The sequence below is a fragment of the Glandiceps talaboti genome, chromosome 3, assembly GCF_964340395.1.
Source record: "Glandiceps talaboti chromosome 3, keGlaTala1.1, whole genome shotgun sequence".
Lineage (NCBI taxonomy): Eukaryota > Metazoa > Hemichordata > Enteropneusta > Spengelidae > Glandiceps > Glandiceps talaboti.
Genome location: NC_135551.1, coordinates 5,812,867 through 5,836,981, shown reverse-complemented (window position 1 = coordinate 5,836,981; position 24,115 = coordinate 5,812,867). Strand labels below are relative to the sequence as shown.

Genomic DNA, 24,115 nt, shown 5'->3' with positions numbered 1-24,115 from the left:
TAAACTAAGTGATTTTTATCTCTATGAAATGTAACCTGTAAGATATGGCGTATAATACCACCAGGCACCACTAGAGGTGGCCAATGACGGCGCAACTATATATCATATCTTGCAGTCTTTGTCAAATGTTGAAGTCATATGTTGCCAATGTTGTATTTGTAGAAGTTAGTAGTTTGGTGATCATGTGACTGTTACAAAGCAGATGTTCGAGCAATCTATTGATCAAAAACATTATAAAACATCACAATCAAATACACAGTAATTGTATCAAGGCACTGACCAAGTAACCCAATAGAGTTGGCTAAAATGCTCATGCAAAAATGACGAGTCTTGAAGCTGCTGAAACGCTTTTGGGTTTTTTTATTGCTTTCTTAGATACAGTAACTAATACTGGTAATATTGTACACCCTGTACAGTATTGAATTACCATTGGATAAACATGTTTGTGTAGAACTATACATTTAGTATGGTACCTACACACTCAAATGGTATACTATATCATATACAATGAAATGGATTTTTGGGTCCGCACCCAAAAATCAGCACCCCAATGATTCACAATTTCAACTTATTACTATACAACTTATAAACAATGTAAAAAATATACATAACTGACCTGTACAATGTCTAATTATTGGTACTCTAACATATTTTCAGTAAATCCATTGGTCTAATAAAATAGATGATACCGTACCATACCCTAGTTACAGACATTCTCGCAAACCAGAGCTGTTCTTTCTCCAGCGACACTGCAAACCTATTGACGTTTTGGACAGTGCTGTAAAAGAGGCTGTGGTTTACAAGGATGAGTTACAGCTAGCACAGGTTTAATGTCTGTCTTGAATTTATGTTGATTATTTTTTGTACAATGGTGAGAATAGTAGACAATTTTGGTAACAGAATTAAATGTCCACTTGCTATTATCTCATGGTGTAGGAGATTCTGAGTTGACAGGACAAACATGTTACAAATTATTCAGTCAAATAACTTAACAGAGTTGTTAGCAGTCAAAGAGGAATTTGACAGAATTGTAAAGTAAATAATGACAGGTGTGTGGTTACTATGCAACTACCCTGTACATTCAATTTAATACAAACTGATAGAAGTATGCCGAGCATGTATCCAAACAAACTATATTAGTACAGAATTAACCCTTTCATGACTAGAGACGAGTTTTAAATAATATGGGGACCCAATTTATATGAATATTTTCATAATTACAATAATATTACTTTATTAGGAAGTAACATTTCTTTAATTTCTGTCTAAAATGAAGTTGATATTTGCCAAAAACTTACATAAAACAAGAATTTTGTCCAAACAAGTTTGGCGGGAATGTTTTCAGTATTGAAGGGGTTAATAGAAATAAATACACAATGGCATTCTTATAAAAGAAAACTGTACTGAGCTAAAATTGTTCAAGCCATCCCTCCTTTTTCCAGGCACTGCCCAAAGGGTCTATTTGTCCGTCATACAGGTATTGTGACATACAGTATGTAATTCATTCAAACCAGGTACAAAGCTGACATATATAGAGGACATCTTTCCATCCCTCAATACAAGAGGTATTGGCCCTGGTAAATAATAAGGCAGGGCATAAAATATAAAAATATCAACTACGTAGAATTCATGTACCACTTATTCATATACTACTACATTCTGGTATCGTTAATTAACTCTACAAATAACCTATGTATATGTGTGTATGTATGTATGTATATATGTACGTACGTATATACCTATGTGTGTATATATGTATATATGTACCTATGTATGTATGGATTGCGATTCACTTCGTCCCAATTTCAACTCGTCCCAACAACACTAGTAAACGTTTATAAATCTAAACGATACATGGACTCGAAGTACGGGGACCGAAACACACACGATTTTACCTACGTGGCCAGTTGAAGCATAGCAAATGTAACATTTCGTAGCAGAAAGTGGTGTGGGTTTTGGCTAAGTGTTTGCTAGATCTAGAACTTATACTAGCACAACAACTTTCCTCAGTCATGGAATATCACTTTTCACATTAGAGCTTAAATGAATATCACTTTTCACATTACAACCCAAATAAGAAATAATAATGATAATATAACCAGGGATAGTATTAGTGACTGACACTCTTACAACTTCAGCGCGTACCGGTTTTGGAGACGTTTCTCCTCTCCCACTAAGTATTGCAGTATGTGTTTACAGCGCAAGTGTTACTTCATTTATTAGTGGAATACGAGATACCACAGACCCACTAATCTGAGTACTACTAAGTTCGCTTTCGTATATGCACCGGTAAATTATATTGTAAAGAGTTGGGGCGAGTTGAAATTGGGGCAAGTTGAAAATTGGACGAGTTGAGTGGGACGAGTTGAATTGGGACGAGTTGATCTGTCACCGTATGTATGTATGTATGTATGTATACATGTACATATACCATATGATTGCGATTCACTTCGTCCCAATTTCAACTCGTCCCATTTCAACTCGCCTCAATTTCAACTCGCCCCATTTTTAACTCGTCCCATTTTCAACACGCCCCAACAACACTAGTAAACGTTTATGAGCGGGATGAGTTGAAATGAGACGAGTTGAAATTGGGACGAGTTGATCCGTCACCTACCATATACATATCACAAATACAATATGCATCACATATAGCACAAATTTATACAATACAATTTAAAAACATAGACATTAGTAAATGTATGGGCTGAGCTAAAAACAGTAGACATTAAAAATGTGAAAGAGGTGGAAGGATAAATTTAGACGATGTGGAATATTTGGTATTAAAAGTAATACATGTAATACGTGCTCCTGCCCCATGCCCCCGATGTTCTGTTCTTGAACGCACCCCTGTGGCCTATTATAAACATAGAGGTTACCGCTTGATGGCGCTCTGTAGGTCACCTCCGTTTTTACGCCTCAGGCTTCTATGTGTTCAGTGTTTGAACTGTGCTGATGCACAGAACAACGTTGACATCAACCATGTAAAGCAACCGCAGAACATCTGATTAATCAGTGGTAGGTATACTATATAATTTTACATCTCATTTTCACGAGAATCTGGTTTTCAGAATATGGAAGTAGCGTCGACAATGACATACATACACTCTCTCACACAGTTTCTATATCGGGTGTTACAACTCGCCCCATTTTCAACTCGCATATATGCATATATGAAATCAAAGCTTTGGTGGTGGGTCTGTGGTATCTCGTATTCCACTAATAAATGAAGTAACACTTGCGCTGTAAACACAAAATGGGAAGAGTTGTGCAACTATAAGTTCTAGATCATTACCGTACATAAACATGAACTTTCAAGCGGCCGTTTTACTTGTCAAACATTTCGAATATTTTATCATCTGTCCGTTCCAAAGATATCAACTAATTTCTGACACCATGTAGTGGAAATTGAGCAGATACATTTTTTCTAACTACCTTCCGAGAACGTGATTGGATATCGATGTTTACATGGTAAATGGGGAGCCGCTATCGGCCGTAACATGTGCTGCTGTTACATACATGTAAAGGGCTAGGACAATATGCAAAATAGGTAGTTTAGAAAAAATTTATCTCCTCCAATTCCCCTACATGGCGTCAGAAATCGGTTGATATCTTTGGTAAGCGTGGTCACAGGGGCGTGTATTATTGCTTAGATTTCCGTTTTCTTAGGAAAATATCATACGAATCTTGCTGCTACAAATGTATCGATCTATAGTACTACGTATACTATTCCCTATACAGGTAGGAATATATATTCAAAAGGTTGTTATATTTAGTCTGTAGACCTGGAAAACAACAATCTATGCAATATTACACGCCCCTGTGAGCGTGGTCCGATTGTAACAACGACGTCCGGGATTTACCAGAAGATTATTAAATTTGGGAACTAGGAAGGGACGGATGAAAAATCTTCGAAATGTTTGCCGAGTACAACGGCCGGTTGAAAGTTTGTGTTTATGTATCGGTAGTGGTGGCTGCCTTCATACCTTGTGTCTTCTTTCGCAGTGAGTGAAACTGCAGGATCACAGAAACAAGTGTAATTTTACCCCTTTCGTATATAGTTGGTTATGTACATCAATATTAACGATATTATCGACATTTTATTGTATTCTGATTGAAACATTCTGAGACATAACTCGGGAAACAAATGCCTGTGTCCCAGGCATAAATTAGTAGGACTCATCGCAATAACATGAAGTCGCAGTAACATATGTCAACAAACGATTTAATAGCCTTATGTAGTACATGGATATTCTAGTACAATTTATTCCTAGATATTGGTACGTACAAAACAGCTAACAATGATGCTCTCGAGGACTAGTGAGAGAGTCTACATTAGAAAAGGCCACACCCAACTACTAGTCACAAACAGGAAATTGAGAATATTGTGCCTTTGCTGAAATACGGGGTGTCATCACCCCCATAGTATCATTTCTTAAGAATCTGTTCCGTGGTAATGGTATTCTGTGTAAGTGTAAATCAGGGATTTTTTTGTATTCAGACATTGAGGAAAGCAACATTGCTGCATGATTAACCATGGATGTATTAGGTCTCCCTAATAATGTATGCTCCCTGGGGAGTTGAGGAAGACTAAAGGGCTGTTGTACCGTTCTGATACGAGCCATGGGTAATAATTGTAAAGCACTTTGAGCATGGTGTGGGAAAGCACTATATAAGAACTCAACATTATTATTTTATACCATGTATACCCCAACTATTAAGGTGCTCACTGACAGGAAGTAGAGCGTCACCATAGCAAATTTTGGTAGTGTACAGACTCTGCCATTCGCAGTGTCACAGTTTTACACCATAGCCAGTGTTCTCCCAAGTGATGTTGCACTATCATATAAATCACAGCATATTTCAAGGCACCATAAATGAAAATCTTCCTTTAATGTCCGCATGCTGCTAAGGTAGATTTATCATTTAGAAAAAATAAACACATTTCCTTTTCCAAATTTCCATTCTAAGCTGTAGTCCATACTATTATAAATGGAAAGACTTTAAATATCTTCAGCATATACATTGTATGACTTATATCCTGATACCAGGTTTGAGTTTAGTTAATTGCAAGTATAGTGGCCGTATGGTTGATAAGTTGGCATTTATTTTGGATTTTTTAATCATAAAATAACTCGACTATGTTTTCCAATTTGAAAAGTCAATGTGAAACAACGTATACCAAGACCATGTTTATAAGTTAGTAAATTGCAAAAGGCTTGAAAGTGTACAAACAATAACAAACCTTTTTGCAAATTTTTTGATTTTTGGCAATTCATTGAGTTACTCACATGCACTTCGTATATGTTGCTTTACATACTGTTTTCAAGTAGTTTCGAAAACATAATATAGTTATTTTGCATATAAGAAATCCTAAATAAATATCACTCTGCCGTCCATATGGCTTCTTTAAGTATACTACAGTTTTGTTCCTGATATTCATTTGTCTATGTCAGATGTGATTTTTGGTAAGTTTGACATTTGCGACAAAATCTTCAATTTAGTCAATCACCTTATCATCTTGGGCAAATTTTTTTTGTATAAAGCTTGGTTAATTGAAAGGCGTCCAGACTCCAATTTTGATTCATTTATTAGTTATCTCAAAAGTGTTAAGGATATGGAAATTAAATTTGCTCGCAGAGGAGCCCTGGAGCACAAATGGGAATCATTAGTTTTGTAATTATTACGTTACTGTAAGTCATGCAACTGGTTTTTCAACTGAGTAGGGATTGAGTGTTTTTCCTGTGATTAAGTTAGGATTCTGTGCTTAGTCCTTTCATTACAGACAGATATTTCTGTTCAAGATATTGTTACATTATTCTTTATCAATTGTAATTATTTCCAATCCCATGTATTAATCTATTTAATTAAGTTAACTAACCCTTCCCCTCTCCGTTTGTACGTCCTGTGTTTTCTCTGTAATGTATTGTTTGCCTTTGTATTGTCTTGCAGTTGTTTTGGAAATTAAAAAAAAAAAGGGGAAAAAAAAAAAGTATACTACAGTTAGCACAACTACTTTGAGTACCTATTATGTATACAATAAAAACAATGTCCAAATATGTATCAACTCAGCTTGTGCCCCATTAATGGCAGGAAAGTTATGGGTAATCATACAGTTCTGTTTATTCAACAGATACCTGACTCATAGTTATGCAGATATCTAACTCATACCAGTAGATGATAGAGGTGTCCACAAGATATGGAGAAGATTATAGTCAAACAAGAACATTCTATGAATAGCAGCCTGTACTGCAGTCAAGAAAATGGCATTGTGGGTAATATGACTGAATTACTTTCTTGTTCTGATAAACATATCCTGGTGAAAGATGAAGAACAGAGACAAGACAGAGAGGAAGTTGTGGTGAAGCAGGAAGATGACAACAACCAGGGTTATTATGATGAAGAATTAAACAGGAACATCAATCATGATTCAACAAATGTATTTCATCATTCTGATAAACCTTTCCAAGTTAAGATAGAGACCAAACCATATGTTGTCACAGAAAATATGTTTTCCACTGACACAGTGCAGGAGGATATGCAAATAAAGATAGAAGATAGTGTGATACCAGGTGACCATGACATTGGCACAGAACAAAATTATTGGAAAGTAACAAGTGAAGATTTTCAATACCCTGTACAAACTGTGAATAGCAAGCCAACCAAACAACTAACCACAGTGGAAGACCCAGACCATAACAAGGAAACTAAACAACTAACCACAGTGGAAGACCCAGACCATAACAAGGAAACTAAACAACTAACCACAGTGGAAGACCCAGACTATTGCATATCTACACCAATTCATGAAAATTCTACCGATAGCTGTAGAAATCTCTTCCCTATAGGGATACAGCAAGTGGATTATACTTGTACAGTGAATACAGAAGATGATCATGGATATGATGCCAAGAAATACAACTGTGAAAGACCATTTGTATGTAAAGAGTGTGGTAAAGGGTTTACCAAGAGTAGTAATCTGAAGGTACACATGCGGATGCATACAAATGAAAGACCATTTGTATGTAAAGAGTGTGGTAAAGGGTTTATTCAAGGAGGACATCTGAAAGACCATTTGATGATCCATATAAATGAAAGACCATTTGTATGTAAAGAGTGTGGTAAAGGGTTTACTAAGAGTTGTAATCTGAAGGTACACATGATGATACATACAAATGAAAGACCATTTGTATGTAAAGAGTGTGGTAAAGGGTTTACTAAGAGTAGTAATCTGAAGGTACACATGATGATACATACAAATGAAAGACCATTTGTATGTAAAGAGTGTGGTAAAGGGTTTACTAAGAGTAGTAATCTGAAGGTACACATGCGGATGCATCATACAAATGAAAGACCATTTGTATGTAAAGAGTGTGGTAAAGGGTTTATTCAAGGAGGACATCTGAAAGACCATTTGATGATCCATATAAATGAAAGACCATTTGTATGTAAAGAGTGTGGTAAAGGGTTTATTAAGAGTAGTAATCTGAAGGTACACATGTGGATGCATACAAATGAAAGACCATTTGTATGTAAAGAGTGTGGTAAAGGGTTTACTAAGAGTAGTAATCTGAAGGTACACATGATGATACATACAAATGAAAGACCATTTGTATGTAAAGAGTGTGGTAAAGGGTTTACTAATAGTAGTAATCTGAAGGTACACATGATGATACATACAAATGAAAGACCATTTGTATGTAAAGAGTGTGGTAAAGGGTTTATTCGAGGAGGACATCTGAAAGACCATTTGATGATCCATATAAATGAAAGACCATTTGTATGTAAAGAGTGTGGTAAAGGGTTTACTAAGAGTAGTAATCTGAAGGTACACATGATGATACATACAAATGAAAGACCATTTGTATGTAAAGAGTGTGGTAAAGGGTTTACTAAGAGTAGTAATCTGAAGGTACACATGCGGATGCATCATACAAATGAAAGACCATTTGTATGTAAAGAGTGTGGTAAAGGGTTTATTCAAGGAGGACATCTGAAAGACCATTTGATGATCCATATAAATGAAAGACCATTTGTATGTAAAGAGTGTGGTAAAGGGTTTACTAAGAGTAGTAATCTGAAGGTACACATGTGGATGCATACAAATGAAAGACCATTTGTATGTAAAGAGTGTGGTAAAGGGTTTATTCAAGGAGGACATCTGAAAGACCATTTGATGATCCATATAAATGAAAGACCATTTGTATGTAAAGAGTGTGGTAAAGGGTTTACTAAGAGTAGTAATCTGAAGGTACACATGATGATACATACAAATGAAAGACCATTCGTATGCAAAGAGTGTGGTAAAGGGTTTACTAAGAGTAGTAATCTGAAGGTACACATGCGGATGCATACAAATGAAAGACCATTTGTATGTAAAGAGTGTGGTAAACGGTTTATTCAAGGAGGACATCTGAAAGACCATTTGATGATCCATATAAATGAAAGACCATTTGTATGTAAAGAGTGTGGTAAAGGGTTTACTAAGAGTAGTAATCTGAAGGTACACATGTGGATCCATACAAATGAAAGACCATTTGTATGCAAAACGTGCGGTAAAGGGTTTACTAAGAGTAGTAATCTGAAGGTACACATGATGGCCCATAGAAATGAAAGATCATTTGTATGTAAAGAGTGTGGTAAAGGGTTTAATCATAGTAGTAATCTGAAAAAGCACATGAGGATACATACAAATGAAAGACCATTTGTATGCAAAGAGTGTGGTAAAGAGTTTACTCAAAGTGGACATCTGAAAAGACATTCGATAATCCATACAAATAAATGAAAGACCATTTGTAATCAAAGAGTGTGGTAAAGGGTATACTCAAAGCAGCACGCTAAAGAGGTGCATTAGGAAAAAAATTGGGCAGGTAGAAATTTTGGTTGGGCATGTAATTTTTCAAAGTTCCTTGCCCAATGGGCAGGTGGGTTAAAATAATTAATTTTGATGCCTGCTGTTGTTTTCACACCAACAAGGCTGGCCTGATAGGCTAATAAAACTATTCTTTTGCATAAAATTATTGTTTGTGTATCGTTTCATTTTCCACATCCTGGTTATAATTAGTCTTCATCTTCATTCAGGAACTTTACATGTAGTGCAGCTGGTGCAGTCAACATTTAGTGAGTGACTGTGACTGTGAGTAAGTTGTTAGGTTTCACCTAACAAGGGGACTATATGTTTAATAGTTCAGTGTCATATAATTGAACACTGGTTAATTTTAATTCTGCAACCCTACTTGATTGCCCAATATACCAAATAGAATGATTCAGTCTTAAATTAGTGCGATTATGTCATTTTTACCTCACGTAAGGATACGGGAGGTATTAAAAGGGGAATGTATGTCTGTCTGTCTGTCTGTCTGTCTGTCTGTGTCATCATTTTCTAAAAATCGGCTGGCTCAATTGTAATGAAATTTGGGATATATAATCTTTAGGGTAATAGCTAGACCTGATTAAGTTTTGAGCCAAATCTGTTAATGATTAATTAGAGAAATTTGCATATTAATGAAATCAACTAATTACGCAATATCTTAAAACTGCATATTTCAATTTCAATATATTGTAGTATATTCGTTAAACATGACAACATACATTTGTCCTATACAATTCGTTGATGTATCTTACAGCGTTAATGAATAATTTGCATAATTAATTATTTTTGGTAATTAGGCTATATCTTAGGAATAATAATCTTTATTTATACTGGATAGTTCTTTAAGCATTTAAACACTTGTCTCCCAAGAAGTCCAGTGAGGGCCATCCCTCATGGGTTCAGTGTTAATGCAGGAGGAAACCGGAGTACCCGGGGAAAACCTGCATTGTTCGGTAGAGTCAAACTGAACGACACTCTTCTTACTTACAGCGTGGTAAATTTAATCGAACCCTGAATGGGGTTCGGACCCCGACCGCAGTGGTAAGAGGCAAGTGGTTTAACCACTTGGCCACCAACAACAAGGAATACATACTTCAAATTCAACATAATTTAATACATACGTTAACCATATAAAAACACAATTTATGTCCTATCAAGTTTGTTGATGCACCGTACAGTGTTAATGAATAATTTGCATAATTAATGATATTTGGTAAATAGGCTATATCTTAAGAATACATACTTCAATTCCAATATAATTCAGTACACACGTAAACCATAACAATCGCATATGTTCTCTAAAGCTTGTTGATGTACCTTTCAGTGTTAATGAATAATTTGCATAATTAATGATTCTTGGTAATTAGGCTATATCTTACGACTGCATGCTTCAATTTCAATACTATTCAGTACATACATTAACCATAACAAATTGTGTATGTCCTATAACGTTAGTTGATGTACCTTACAGTGTTAATGAATAATTTGCATAATTGATGATTTTCGTTAATTAAGCTATATCTTAAGACTGCATTAAGCAGTATCATACGCTCTTACATACATTAACCTAAGAAGGCACGCTTGTCCAAAAAACAAAGCCTGTTACCATAGTTTTTTAGTTTAATGAGTTATTTGCATAATTAGGGATTCCCTTACGGGAGGCATTTAGTTTAAATCTGGTGTTAGTTTTAATAGCATATAGGAACGCAAGTAAGACATTGTTAATCACTCAAATTTTCATTTTTGTCTTAATTTACATATTTTGGAATATATAATTAGTTTGTTTTGTAAACTGCCCTCCCGCCTTGGTTTTCCCATCTCAAACAATTTAATTTGCGCAGTCTTATTCTAATACAACATGTAAGTATCGCATTGCATAGTAAATTTAATTTGGCACATTTTCTTCATGCAGGTATGTTTTTTGTTGAGCAAATGTACGTTTTGTTCAAATTTGAAAGGTTAACGAAAAAAGATGTCTACCTTCTAAATATTTCCAGGTAGTTTAGAGATTGATACATTTGAAGCAGCAAGATTCGTATGATATTTGCCGAAAAAAACGGCAATCTAAGCAATATAATACATCCCCCTGTAGTCTGGCTGTTTGTGTCTGCAAGCGTCAGCTTACTGTCAGTGGTTGCCTACAATTGTGTGTGTGCAAAGACAAGTAAGGATCTCTCCAGTCACACTCTATAAGGTAAGATCAACTATGAGTAAGTATTTCACCATCACGTAGAGTAATTGAGAGTCAAATATACGTACAAAATTGACGAAAGTGAACAGTCGTGACCAGCGCGATAAAGACGAGCATGCTGCTAGGTGCAATGTTATATATGACGCTCTGCTCACCAACATATACATTCATTTATGTAAACAGTTTACTATATACATTCTAAGCGTAAATGTGTCAGCACGATGTCCCAAAAGGCTCTGTTCATGGGTCCATTCTGACTACACAATCTCAAGTATCTGTGACCATGGAAGTACATTAATTACTTCCATGCTGTTGCCTAGTAATGCTTTCAGATGGTGCACGGTAGCCGCGACAGTCTTTGACAAATGTTGAAGTCATATATTGCCAGTGTTGTATTTGTAGAAGTTAGTAGTTTGGTGATCATGTGACTGTTACAAAGCAGATGTTCGAGCAATCTATTGATCAAAAACTTTATAAAACACCAGAAGCGAATACACAGTAATTGTATCAAGGCACTGACCAAGTAACTCAATAGAGTTGGCTAAAATGCTCATGCAAAAATGACGAGTCTTGAAGCTGCTGAAACGTTTTTTGTTTTTTTGGGGTTTTTTTTTTTGGGGGGGGGGGTTTATTGCTTTCTTAGATATATAGTAAGTAGTACTGGAAATATTGTACAGTATTGAATTACCATTGATAAACATGTTTGTGTAGAACTATACATTTAGTATGGTACCTAGGCACTCAAATGGTATACTATAAAATATAATATGAAATGGATTTTTGGGTCCGCACCCAAAAATCAGCACCCCAATGATTCACAATTTCAACTTATTACTATACTACTTATAAACAATGTAAAAAATATACATAACTGGCCTATACAATGTCTAATTATTGGTACTCTAACATATTTTCAGTAAATCAATTGGTCTAATAAAATAGATGATACCCTAGTTACAGCCATTCTTGCACACCAGAGCTGTTTGTTCCTTCTCCTGCGACACTGCAAAAACTATTGAAGTTTTGGACAGTGCTGTAAAAGAGGCTGTAGTTTACAAGGATGAGTTACAGCTAGCACAGGTTTAATGTCTGTCTTGAATTTATGTTGATTTTTTTTTGTACAATGGTGAGAATAGTAGACAATTTTGATAACAGAATTAGATGTCCACTTGCTATTATCTCATGGTGTAGGAGATTCTGAGTTGACAGGACAAACATGTTACAAATTATTCAGTCAAATAACTTAACAGAGTTGTTAGCAGTCAAAGAGGAATTTGACAGAATTGTAAAGTAAATAATGACAGGTGTGTGGTTACTATGCAACCACCCTGTACATTCAATTTAATACAAACTGATAGAAGTATGCCGAGCATGTATCCAAACAAACTATATTAGTACAGAATTAACCCTTTCATGACTAGAGACGAGTTTTAAATAATATGGGGACCCAATTTATATGAATATTTTCATAATTACAATAATATTACTTTATTAGGAAGTAACATTTCTTTAATTTCTGTCTAAAATGAAGTTGATATTTGCCAAAAACTTACATAAAACAAGAATTTTGTCCAAACAAGTTTGGCGGGAATGTTTTCAGTATTGAAGGGGTTAATAGAAATAAATACACAATGGCATTCTTATAAAAGAAAACTGTACTGAGCTAAAATTTGTTCAAGCCATCCCTCCTTTTTCCAGGCACTGCCCAAGGGGTCTATTTGTCCGTCATACAGGTATTGTGACATACAGTATGTAATTCATTCATTCATTCAAACCAGGTACAAAGCTGACATATATAGAGGACATCTTTCCATCCCTCAATACAAGAGGTATTGGCCCTGGTAAATAATAAGGCAGGGCATAAAATATAAAAATATCAACTACGTAGAATTCATATACCACTTATTCATATACTACTACATTCTGGTATCGTTAATTAACTCTACAAATAACCTATGTATATGTGTGTATGTATGTATGTATGTATGTATATATATATGTACGTACGTATATACCTATGTGTGTATGTATGTATGTATGTACCTATGTATGTATGGATTGCGATTCACTTCGTCCCAACACTAGTAAACGTTTATAAATCTAAACGATACATGGACTCGAAGTACGGGGACCGAAACACACACGATTTTACCTACGTGGCCAGTTGAAGCATAGCAAATGTAACATTTCGTAGCAGAAAGTGGTGTGGGTTTTGGCTAAGTGTTTGCTAGATCTAGAACTTATACTAGCACAACAACTTTCCTCAGTCATGGAATATCACTTTTCACATTAGAGCTTAAATGAATATCACTTTTCACATTACAACCCAAATAAGAAATAATAATGATAATATAACCAGGGATAGTATTAGTGACTGACACTCTTACAACTTCAGCGCGTACCGGTTTTGGAGACGTTTCTCCTCTCCCACTAAGTATTGCAGTATGTGTTTACAGCGCAAGTGTTACTTCATTTATTAGTGGAATACGAGATACCACAGACCCACTAAACTGAGTACTACTAAGTTCGCTTTCGTATATGCACCGGTAAATTATATTGTAAAGAGTTGGGGCGAGTTGAAATTGGGGCAAGTTGAAAATTGGACGAGTTGAGTGGGACGAGTTGAATTGGGACGAGTTGATCTGTCACCGTATGTATGTATGTATGTATACATGTACATATACCATATGATTGGGATTCACTTCGTCCCAATTTCAACTCGTCCCATTTCAACTCGCCACAATTTCAACTCGCCCCATTTTTAACTCGTCCCATTTTCAACACGCCCCAACAACACTAGTAAACGTTTATGAGCGGGATGAGTTGAAATGAGACGAGTTGATCCGTCACCTACCATATACATATCACAAATACAATATGCATCACATATAGCACAAATTTATACAATACAATTTAAAAACATAGACATCAGTAAATGTATGGGCTGAGCTAAAAACAGTAGACATTAAAAATGTGAAAGAGGTGGAAGGATAAATTTAGACGATGTGGAATATTTGGTATTAAAAGTAATACATGTAATACGTGCTCCTGCCCCATGCCCCCCATGTTCTGTTCTTGAACGCACCCCTGTGGCCTATTATAAACATAGAGGTTACCGCTTGATGGCGCTCTGTAGGTCACCTCCGTTTTTACGCCTCAGGCTTCTATGTGTTCAGTGTTTGAACTGTGCTGATGCACAGAACAGCGTTGACATCAACCATGTAAAGCAACCGCAGAACGTCTGATTAATCAGTGGTAGGTATACTATATAATTTTACATCTCATTTTCACGAGAATCTGGTTTTCAGAATATGGAAGTAGCGTCGACAATGACATACATACACTCTCTCACACAGTTTCTATATCGGGTGTTACAACTCGCCCCATTTTCAACTCGCATATATGCATATATGAAATCAAAGCTTTGGTGGTGGGTCTGTGGTATCTCGTATTCCACTAATAAATGAAGTAACACTTGCGCTGTAAACACAAAATGGGAAGAGTTGTGCAACTATAAGTTCTAGATCATTACCGTACATAAACATGAACTTTCAAGCGGCCGTTTTACTTGTCAAACATTTCGAAGATTTTATCATCTGTCCGTTCCAAAGATATCAACCAATTTCTGACACCATGTAGTGGAAATTGAGCAGATACATTTTTTCTAACTACCTTCCGAGAACGTGATTGGATATCGATGTTTACATGGTAAATGGGGACACAGGGGCGTGTAATATTGCATAGATTTTTGTTTTCCAGGTCTACAGACTAAATATAACAACCTTTTGAATATATATTCCTACCTGTATAGGGAAAGAGAGAAGGGAAGACACGATTGTCGACCCTGTATGAACTCCTCTGTACGTCTAGCTATTTTGAATAACCCGCTCGTTGCCGATTGGCTGCTCGAACTACGCCTACGTAAAAAGACCCCCTAGCTTACCTGAAGATTAGACGCATAGCTACAGTAAGGAATGACTTCCGCGTTCGAAACAAAAAGGGTTTGTTTCATCAAATTTACCGTATTTCGACCCAAAACGTATTCATGGTTTATACAAATCTTTTTGGCGATTTATGGTGGACCGAGTCAGCCTAAATATATTTCTCTTTCTGGAAACGAAATGTCTACGGAAGCGTATTAGTGCAGTTGTAAGGAAAAAAATAAAATTTAAAATCTCGTAATACGAGATTTCAATTCTCGTAATTACGAGTTTTTTTCTCGTAATTACGAGTTTTCAATTCTCGTAATTACGACTTTTCGATTCTCGTAATTACGACTTTTCGATTCTCGTAATTACTACTTTTTGAATCTCGCAATTCCGAGAATCGTAAAGACATTTCGATTCTCGTAATTACGAAGCAATTCTCCGGTAAGTTGATATCTAACTGGGAAAATCACACTGCCATTTTAAGTTCATGTTATAAGCAACAGCTGAGTTCTCAACAACACCCGATCATCGGGTAGTAAGGTACATTTAAGGTGAACTGAACACTCTAATATAAGTCCAGTGAAATTACATAACACCCATAGGTTAAAAAAAGAAATGGCAATGAAATAACGTGTTCACATATGTACACACATAACTGGATGCAACAAGAAGTTATATAGGTTCACTGCAATGTTAAACAGGCAATCTGTCAATGAACTTAGCCAAATAATAACACAAAACAAGAATTCCAGAAGAACAACAAGAATTCTTCATCAGCAAAGAATTTGTTCAAATAATGGAGTCCAATATTAAACATATAGATATTCTTCTGAAATTCGGACACAACTCCAACTTATATCCAATGATGAAGATGTAGGGAAACTGTCCAATACAAGACAGGATTACGACTGAAGAAGGACCTAACGGCCGGTCCGAAACGTCTTAAAAGAAGGAATCAATAAAGTTTCTATCTGGGGAGTCTCGCCAATGTCTTCCTACTAACACCCTGATATACCAGGGTCAATAACCTCGACAAACCGGTCACTTGGCTAACTGACCCTCAAACCAATATTATTATACCATACCAAATACATATATTCAAGTATTTATCAACCGTGGAAAAGGTCTCCACACATTTTCAAACTTGATTATTGAATTTTAAATTTCAAAACCGTATAAATCTGATTTATCTTAATCAGTGAAGAAAATTCTAAACTAAAGTTGTGAATTTTACCAAATATCAGATGGTAAATACTATTTTCTTCAATTTCAAATCCATTATTGATTCATTTTGCCGACATATAATGAAAGAATATTCTTCGCTGTTTTAATGCACTCGATTTTTTTTAATGAAACGAAAAACGCAATCAAATCATACAAACCGGTTACCGTGTCAAACACTCTATAGTGCATCTGCTTAGTACATCAAAATCATAAGTTTCAAGGCGTGTCTGAACAATTCAAAAATTCAAAAATAACAAACAATAAAAAATCATAATTTCATAATTACGACAATCAAAAAGTCGTAATTACTAGAATCGTAAAGTCGTAAATACGAGAATCGAAAAGTCGTAATTACGAGAATCAAAAAGTCGTAATTACGAGAATCGAAAAGTCGTAATTACGAGAATCAAAAAGTCGTAATTACGAGAATCGAAAAGTCGTAATTACGAGAATCAAAAAGTCGTAATTACGAGAATCGAAAAGTCGTAATTACGATAAAAAAGTCGTAATTACGAGAATCGAAAAGTCGTAATTACGAGACTCGAAAAAGTCGTAATTACGAGAATTGAAAAGTCGTAATTACGAGAAAAAAGTCGTAATTACGAGAATTGAAATCTCGTAATTACGAGATTTTAAATTTTATTTTTTTCCTTACAACTTGGCACTAATACTTTTCCATAAGTGTCAGATTCACAGTCACATGTTCATGATGTTAGCTAATATTCCATTCCACCATTTCCAGGATGGTGATATTGTAGTCTAATATGGCTGTCGACAATAAGACCTTCAAATCCCCCGGAAGCATCACTACTTTATGGGCCACCAAAAATGAAATTAATTTCAGTATACACAGATTCACAGTTTGACACAGTAAAAATGCATTTGTATTGGAAATCGTATAAGTATACTCAACAGGAAGCTGTCGTAAACTTTTCGAGATCCATGGTTCCGGGTTTAGTGATGGCCGTGCTTCTAATTTTGAAATGTAGCGGTAATCTGACGTCATTAGACAACGCCTCTTTCTTGGCCAATCAGCAGTGAACATTAGACGGCTATGTCATTTGACCTGCCTTTGACATACAGAGGACTTTCTACAGCGCCCGCTCATTGTAAAAGGTCTATTTTTATCGTTACAAAAGCATTTTTGCCCCCCAGTGATAGTGTATAAGTTTACTTGGCACATATTCTTCATGCAGGTATGTTTTTGTTGCAAATGTGCATGTTTTATTCAAATTTGAAAGGTTACGAAGAAAGATGACCCGGAAGATGTCCACCCTTCTCATATTTATAGTATACGTAGTACTATAGATCGATACATTTGTAGCAGCAAGATTCGTATGATATTTTCCTAAGAAAACGGAAATCTAAGCAATAATACACGCCCCTGTGAATGGGGAGCCGCTATCGGCCGTAACATGTGCTGCTGTTACATACATGTAAAGGGCTAGGACAATATGCAAAATAGGTAGTTTAGAAAAAATTTATCTCCTCCAATTCCCCTACATGGCGTCAGAAATCGGTTGATATCTTTGGTAAGCGTGGTCCGATTGTAACAACGACGGGATTTACCAGAAGATTATTAAATTTGGGAACTAGGAAGGGACGGATGAAAAATCTTCGAAATGTTTGCCGAGTACAACGGCCGGTTGAAAGTTTGTGTTTATGTATCGGTAGTGGTGGCTGCCTTCATACCTTGTGTCTTCTTTCGCAGTGAGTGAAACTGCAGGATCACAGAAACAAGTGTAATTTTACCCCTTTCGTATATGGTTGGTTATGTACATCAATATTAACGATATTATCGACATTTTATTGTATTCTGATAGAAATATTCTGAGACATAACTCGGGAAACAAATGCCTGTGTCCCAGGCATAAATTAGTAGGACTCATCGCAATAACATGAAGTCGCAGTAACATATGTCAACAAATGATTTAATAGCCTTATGTAGTACATGGATATTCTAGTACAATTTATTCCTAGATATTGGTACGTACAAAACAGCTAACAATGATGCTCTCGAGGACTAGTGAGAGAGTCTACATTAGAAAAGGCCACACCCAACTACTAGTCACAAACAGGAAATTGAGAATATTGTGCCTTTGCTGAAATACGGGGTGTCATCACCCCCATAGTATCATTTCTTAAGAATCTGTTCCGTGGTAATGGTATTCTATGTAAGTGTAAATCAGGGATTTTTTTGTATTCAGACATTGAGGAAAGCAACATTGCTGCATGATTAACCATGGATGTATTAGGTCTCCCTAATAATGTATGCTCCCTGGGGAGTTGAGGAAGACTAAAGGGCTGTTGTGCCGTTCTGATCCGAGACATGGGTAATAATTGTAAAGCACTTTGAGCATGGTGTGGGAAAGCACTATATAAGAACTCAACATTATTATTCTATACCATGTATACCCCCAACTATTAAGGTGCTCACTGACAGGAAGTAGAGCGTCACCATAGCAAATTTTGGTAGTGTACAGACTCTGCCATTCGCAGTGTCACAGTTTTACACCATAGCCAGTGTTCTCACAAGTGATGTTGCAAGCATGTTGGCTCATTTGCATAAAACCTTGCATATCATTTAAATATGTCACATTTTGGATTAATTATGCATATTGCCAGATTTTGAATTCACACTGCATACTTATTAAAATAGGATGAGGCATGATTCCTCTTCACTTCAAAGTATTATTGTGAATTTCTCACTATCATATAAATTACAGCATATTTCAAGGCACCATAAATGAAAATCTTCCTTTAATGTCCGCATGCTGCTAAGGTAGATTTATCATTTAGAAAAAATAAACACATTTCCTTTTCCAAATTTCCATGCAAGGCTGTAGTCAACACATATTGCCTGGCCATGAGGGCTATAGCACCTGTTTATTACACCCAAGGGACTGTGAGTTACCAGAATGTTCGGCCTCGGGAAATAGCATGTGATTCTGGTAACTCACAGTCATTAGGGGGTAATGAACGGGTGCTATAGCCCGAATATAGGCCAGGCAATATGTGTTTTATAATATACCTCATGAAAATCTTGTCCGCTTCTCTTGAGGTTGGCAGACGACATCGTCAGAAGCTGCCATTTTGACCTGCTGTGAACTCGTGGTGGTCACATGACCATGTAATAGTTGATGGAACTATTCCCCTAGGGAAATAGTCATTCTATTTTCCTATCACATGCCTGATTCTAGCAAATCATGGCACAGCATTATCACTAGGTATATTGTAATTCATACTATTATGAATGGAAAGACTTTAAATATCTTCCGCATATATGGCTTATAATATCCTAATACCAGTTTTGAGTTTAGTTAATTGCAAGTATAGTGGTCGGATGGTTGACAAGTTGGCATTTATTTTGGATCTTTTAATCATAAAATAACTCGACTATGTTTTCCAATTTGAAAAGTCAATGTGAAACAATGTATACCAAGACCATGTTTATAAGTTAGTAAATTGCAAAAAAAAGCTTGAAAGTGTACAAACAATAACAAACCTTTTTGCACATTTTTGGATTTTTGGCAATTCATTGAGTTACTCACATGGACTTGGTATATGTTGCTTAACATAATGTTTTCAAGTAGTTTCAAAAACATAATATAGTTATTTTGCGTATAAGAAATCCAAAATAAATATCACTCTGTCATCCATATGGCTTCTTTAAGTATACTACAGTTAGCACAACTACTTTGAGTACCTATTATGTATACAATAAAAACAATGCCCACATATGTATCAACTCTGCTTGTGCCCCATTAATGGCAGGAAAGTTATGGGTAATCATACAGTTCTGTTTATTCAACAGATTCCTGACTTAGGTATGCAGATATCTAACTCATACCTGTAGATCATAGAGGTGTCCACAAGATATGGAGAAGATTATAGTCAAACAAGAACATTCTATGAATAGCAGCCTGTACTGCAGTCAAGAAAATGGCATTGTGGGTAATATGGCTGAATCACTTTCTTGTTCTGATAAACATATCCTGGTGAAAGATGAAGAACAGAGACAAGACAGAGAGGAAGTTGTGGTGAAGCAGGAAGATGACAACAACCAGGGTTATTATGATGAAGAATTAAACAGGAACATCAACCATGATTCAACAAATGTATTTCATCATTTTGATAAACCTTTCCAAGTTAAGATAGAGACCAAACCATATGTTGTCACAGAAAATATGTTTTCCACTGACACAGTGCAGGAGGATATGCAAATAAAGATAGAAGATAGTGTGATACCAGGTGACCATGACATTGGCACAGAACAAAATTATTGGAAAGTAACAAGTGAAGATTTTCAATACCCGGTACAAACTGTGAATAGCAAGCCAACCAAACAACTAACCACAGTGGAAGACCCAGACCATAACAAGGAAACTAAACAACTAACCACAGTGGAAGACCCAGACCATAACAAGGAAACTAAACAACTAACCACAGTGGAAGACCCAGACTATTGCATATCTACACCAATTCATGAAAATTCTACCGATAGCTGTAGAAATCTCTTCCCTATAGGGATACAGCAAGTGGATTATACTTGTACAGTGAATACAGAAGATGATCATGGATATGATGCCAAGAAATACAACTGTGAAAGACCATTTGTATGTAAAGAGTGTGGTAAAGGGTTTACCAAGAGTAGTAATCTGAAGGTACACATGCGGATGCATACAAATGAAAGACCATTTGTATGTAAAGAGTGTGGTAAAGGGTTTATTCAAGGAGGACATCTGAAAGACCATTTGATGATCCATATAAATGAAAGACCATATGTATGTAAAGAGTGTGGTAAAGGGTTTACTAAGAGTAGTAATCTGAAGGTACACATGTGGATGCATACAAATGAAAGACCATTTGTATGTAAAGAGTGTGGTAAAGGGTTTACTAAGAGTTGTAATCTGAAGGTACACATGATGATACATACAAATGAAAGACCATTTGTATGTAAAGAGTGTGGTAAAGGGTTTACTAAGAGTAGTAATCTGAAGGTACACATGCGGATGCATCATACAAATGAAAGACCATTTGTATGTAAAGAGTGTGGTAAAGGGTTTATTCAAGGAGGACATCTGAAAGACCATTTGATGATCCATATAAATGAAAGACCATTTGTATGTAAAGAGTGTGGTAAAGGGTTTATTAAGAGTAGTAATCTGAAGGTACACATGTGGATGCATACAAATGAAAGACCATTTGTATGTAAAGAGTGTGGTAAAGGGTTTACTAAGAGTAGTAATCTGAAGGTACACATGATGATACATACAAATGAAAGACCATTTGTATGTAAAGAGTGTGGTAAAGGGTTTACTAATAGTAGTAATCTGAAGGTACACATGATGATACATACAAATGAAAGACCATTTGTATGTAAAGAGTGTGGTAAAGGGTTTATTCGAGGAGGACATCTGAAAGACCATTTGATGATCCATATAAATGAAAGACCATTTGTATGTAAAGAGTGTGGTAAAGGGTTTACTAAGAGTAGTAATCTGAAGGTACACATGATGATACATACAAATGAAAGACCATTTGTATGTAAAGAGTGTGGTAAAGGGTTTACTAAGAGTAGTAATCTGAAGGTACACATGCGGATGCATCATACAAATGAAAGACCATTTGTATGTAAAGAGTGTGGTAAAGGGTTTATTCAAGGAGGACATCTGAAAGACCATTTGATGATCCATATAAATGAAAGACCATTTGTATGTAAAGAGTGTGGTAAAGGGTTTACTAAGAGTAGTAATCTGAAGGTACACATGTGGATGCATACAAATGAAAGACCATTTGTATGTAAAGAGTGTGGTAAAGGGTTTATTCAAGGAGGACATCTGAAAGACCATTTGATGATCCATATAAATGAAAGACCATTTGTATGTAAAGAGTGTGGTAAAGGGTTTACTAAGAGTAGTAATCTGAAGGTACACATGATGATACATACAAATGAAAGACCATTCGTATGCAAAGAGTGTGGTAAAGGGTTTACTAAGAGTAGTAATCTGAAGGTACACATGCGGATGCATACAAATGAAAGACCATTTGTATGTAAAGAGTGTGGTAAACGGTTTATTCAAGGAGGACATCTGAAAGACCATTTGATGATCCATATAAATGAAAGACCATTTGTATGTAAAGAGTGTGGTAAAGGGTTTACTAAGAGTAGTAATCTGAAGGTACACATGTGGATCCATACAAATGAAAGACCATTTGTATGCAAAACGTGCGGTAAAGGGTTTATTAAGAGTAGTAATCTGAAGGTACACATGATGACCCATAGAAATGAAAGATCATTTGTATGTAAAGAGTGTGGTAAAGGGTTTAATCATAGTAGTAATCTGAAAAAGCACATGAGGATACATACAAATGAAAGACCATTTGTATGCAAAGAGTGTGGTAAAGAGTTTACTCAAAGTGGACATCTGAAAAGACATTCGATAATCCATACAAATAAATGAAAGACCATTTGTAATCAAAGAGTGTGGTAAAGGGTATACTCAAAGCAGCACGCTAAAGAGGTGCATTAGGAAAAAAATTGGGCAGGTAGAAATTTTGGTTGGGCATGTAATTTTTCAAAGTTCCTTGCCCAATGGGCAGGTGGGTTAAAATAATTAATTTTGATGCCTGCTGTTGTTTTCACACCAACAAGGCTGGCCTGATAGGCTAATAAAACTATTCTTTTGCATAAAATTATTGTTTGTGTATCGTTTCATTTTCCACATCCTGGTTATAATTAGTCTTCATCTTCATTCAGGAACTTTACATGTAGTGCAGCTGGTGCAGTCAACATTTAGTGAGTGACTGTGACTGTGAGTAAGTTGTTAGGTTTCACCTAACAAGGGGACTATATGTTTAATAGTTCAGTGTCATATAATTGAACACTGGTTGATTTTAATTCTGCAACCCTACTTGATTGCCCAATATACCAAATAGAATGATTCAGTCTTAAATTAGTGCGATTATGTCATTTTTACCTCACGTAAGGATACGGGAGGTATTAAAAGGGGAATGTCTGTCTGTCTGTCTGTCTGTGTCATCATTTTCTAAAAATCGGCTGGCTCAATTGTAATGAAATTTGGGATATATAATCTTTAGGGTAATAGCTAGACCTGATTAAGTTTTGAGCCAAATCTGTTAATGATTAATTAGAGAAATTTGCATATTAATGAAATCAACTAATTACGCAATATCTTAAAACTGCATATTTCAATTTCAATATATTGTAGTATATTCGTTAAACATGACAACATACATTTGTCCTATACAATTCGTTGATGTATCTTACAGCGTTAATGAATAATTTGCATAATTAATTATTTTTGGTAATTAGGCTATATCTTAGGAATAATAATCTTTATTTATACTGGATAGTTCTTTAAGCATTTAAACACTTGTCTCCCAAGAAGTCCAGTGAGGGCCATCCCTCATGGGTTCAGTGTTAATGCAGGAGGAAACCGGAGTACCCGGGGAAAACCTGCATTGTTCGGTAAAGTCAAACTGAATGACACTCTTCTTACTTACAGCGTGGTAAATTTAATCGAACCCTGAATGGGGTTCGGACCCCGACCGCAGTGGTAAGAGGCAAGTGGTTTAACCACTTGGCCACCAACAACAAGGAATACATACTTCAAATTCAACATAATTTAATACATACGTTAACCATATAAAAACACATTATGTCCTATCAAGTTTGTTGATGCACCGTACAGTGTTAATGAATAATTTGCATAATTAATGATATTTGGTAAATAGGCTATATCTTAAGAATACATACTTCAATTCCAATATAATTCAGTACACACGTAAACCATAACAATCGCATATGTTCTCTAAAGCTTGTTGATGTACCTTTCAGTGTTAATGAATAATTTGCATAATTAATGATTCTTGGTA

At 35.7% G+C, this 24,115-nt stretch overlaps 1 protein-coding gene across 1 annotated transcript; it reads left to right on the top strand.

The window, feature by feature from the left end:
- Positions 1–2,896: 2,896 nt before the first annotated feature.
- LOC144432714 (uncharacterized) lies at positions 2,897–22,842 on the top strand. Its single transcript, XM_078120979.1, is given in 4 exon segments — positions 2,897–3,018; positions 6,134–8,782; positions 20,080–22,674; positions 22,676–22,842. Coding segments are annotated over 3 exon segments (5,331 nt in total). The 5' UTR covers positions 2,897–3,018; positions 6,134–6,199; the 3' UTR covers positions 22,829–22,842.
- The last annotated feature ends 1,273 nt before the right edge of the window (positions 22,843–24,115 follow it).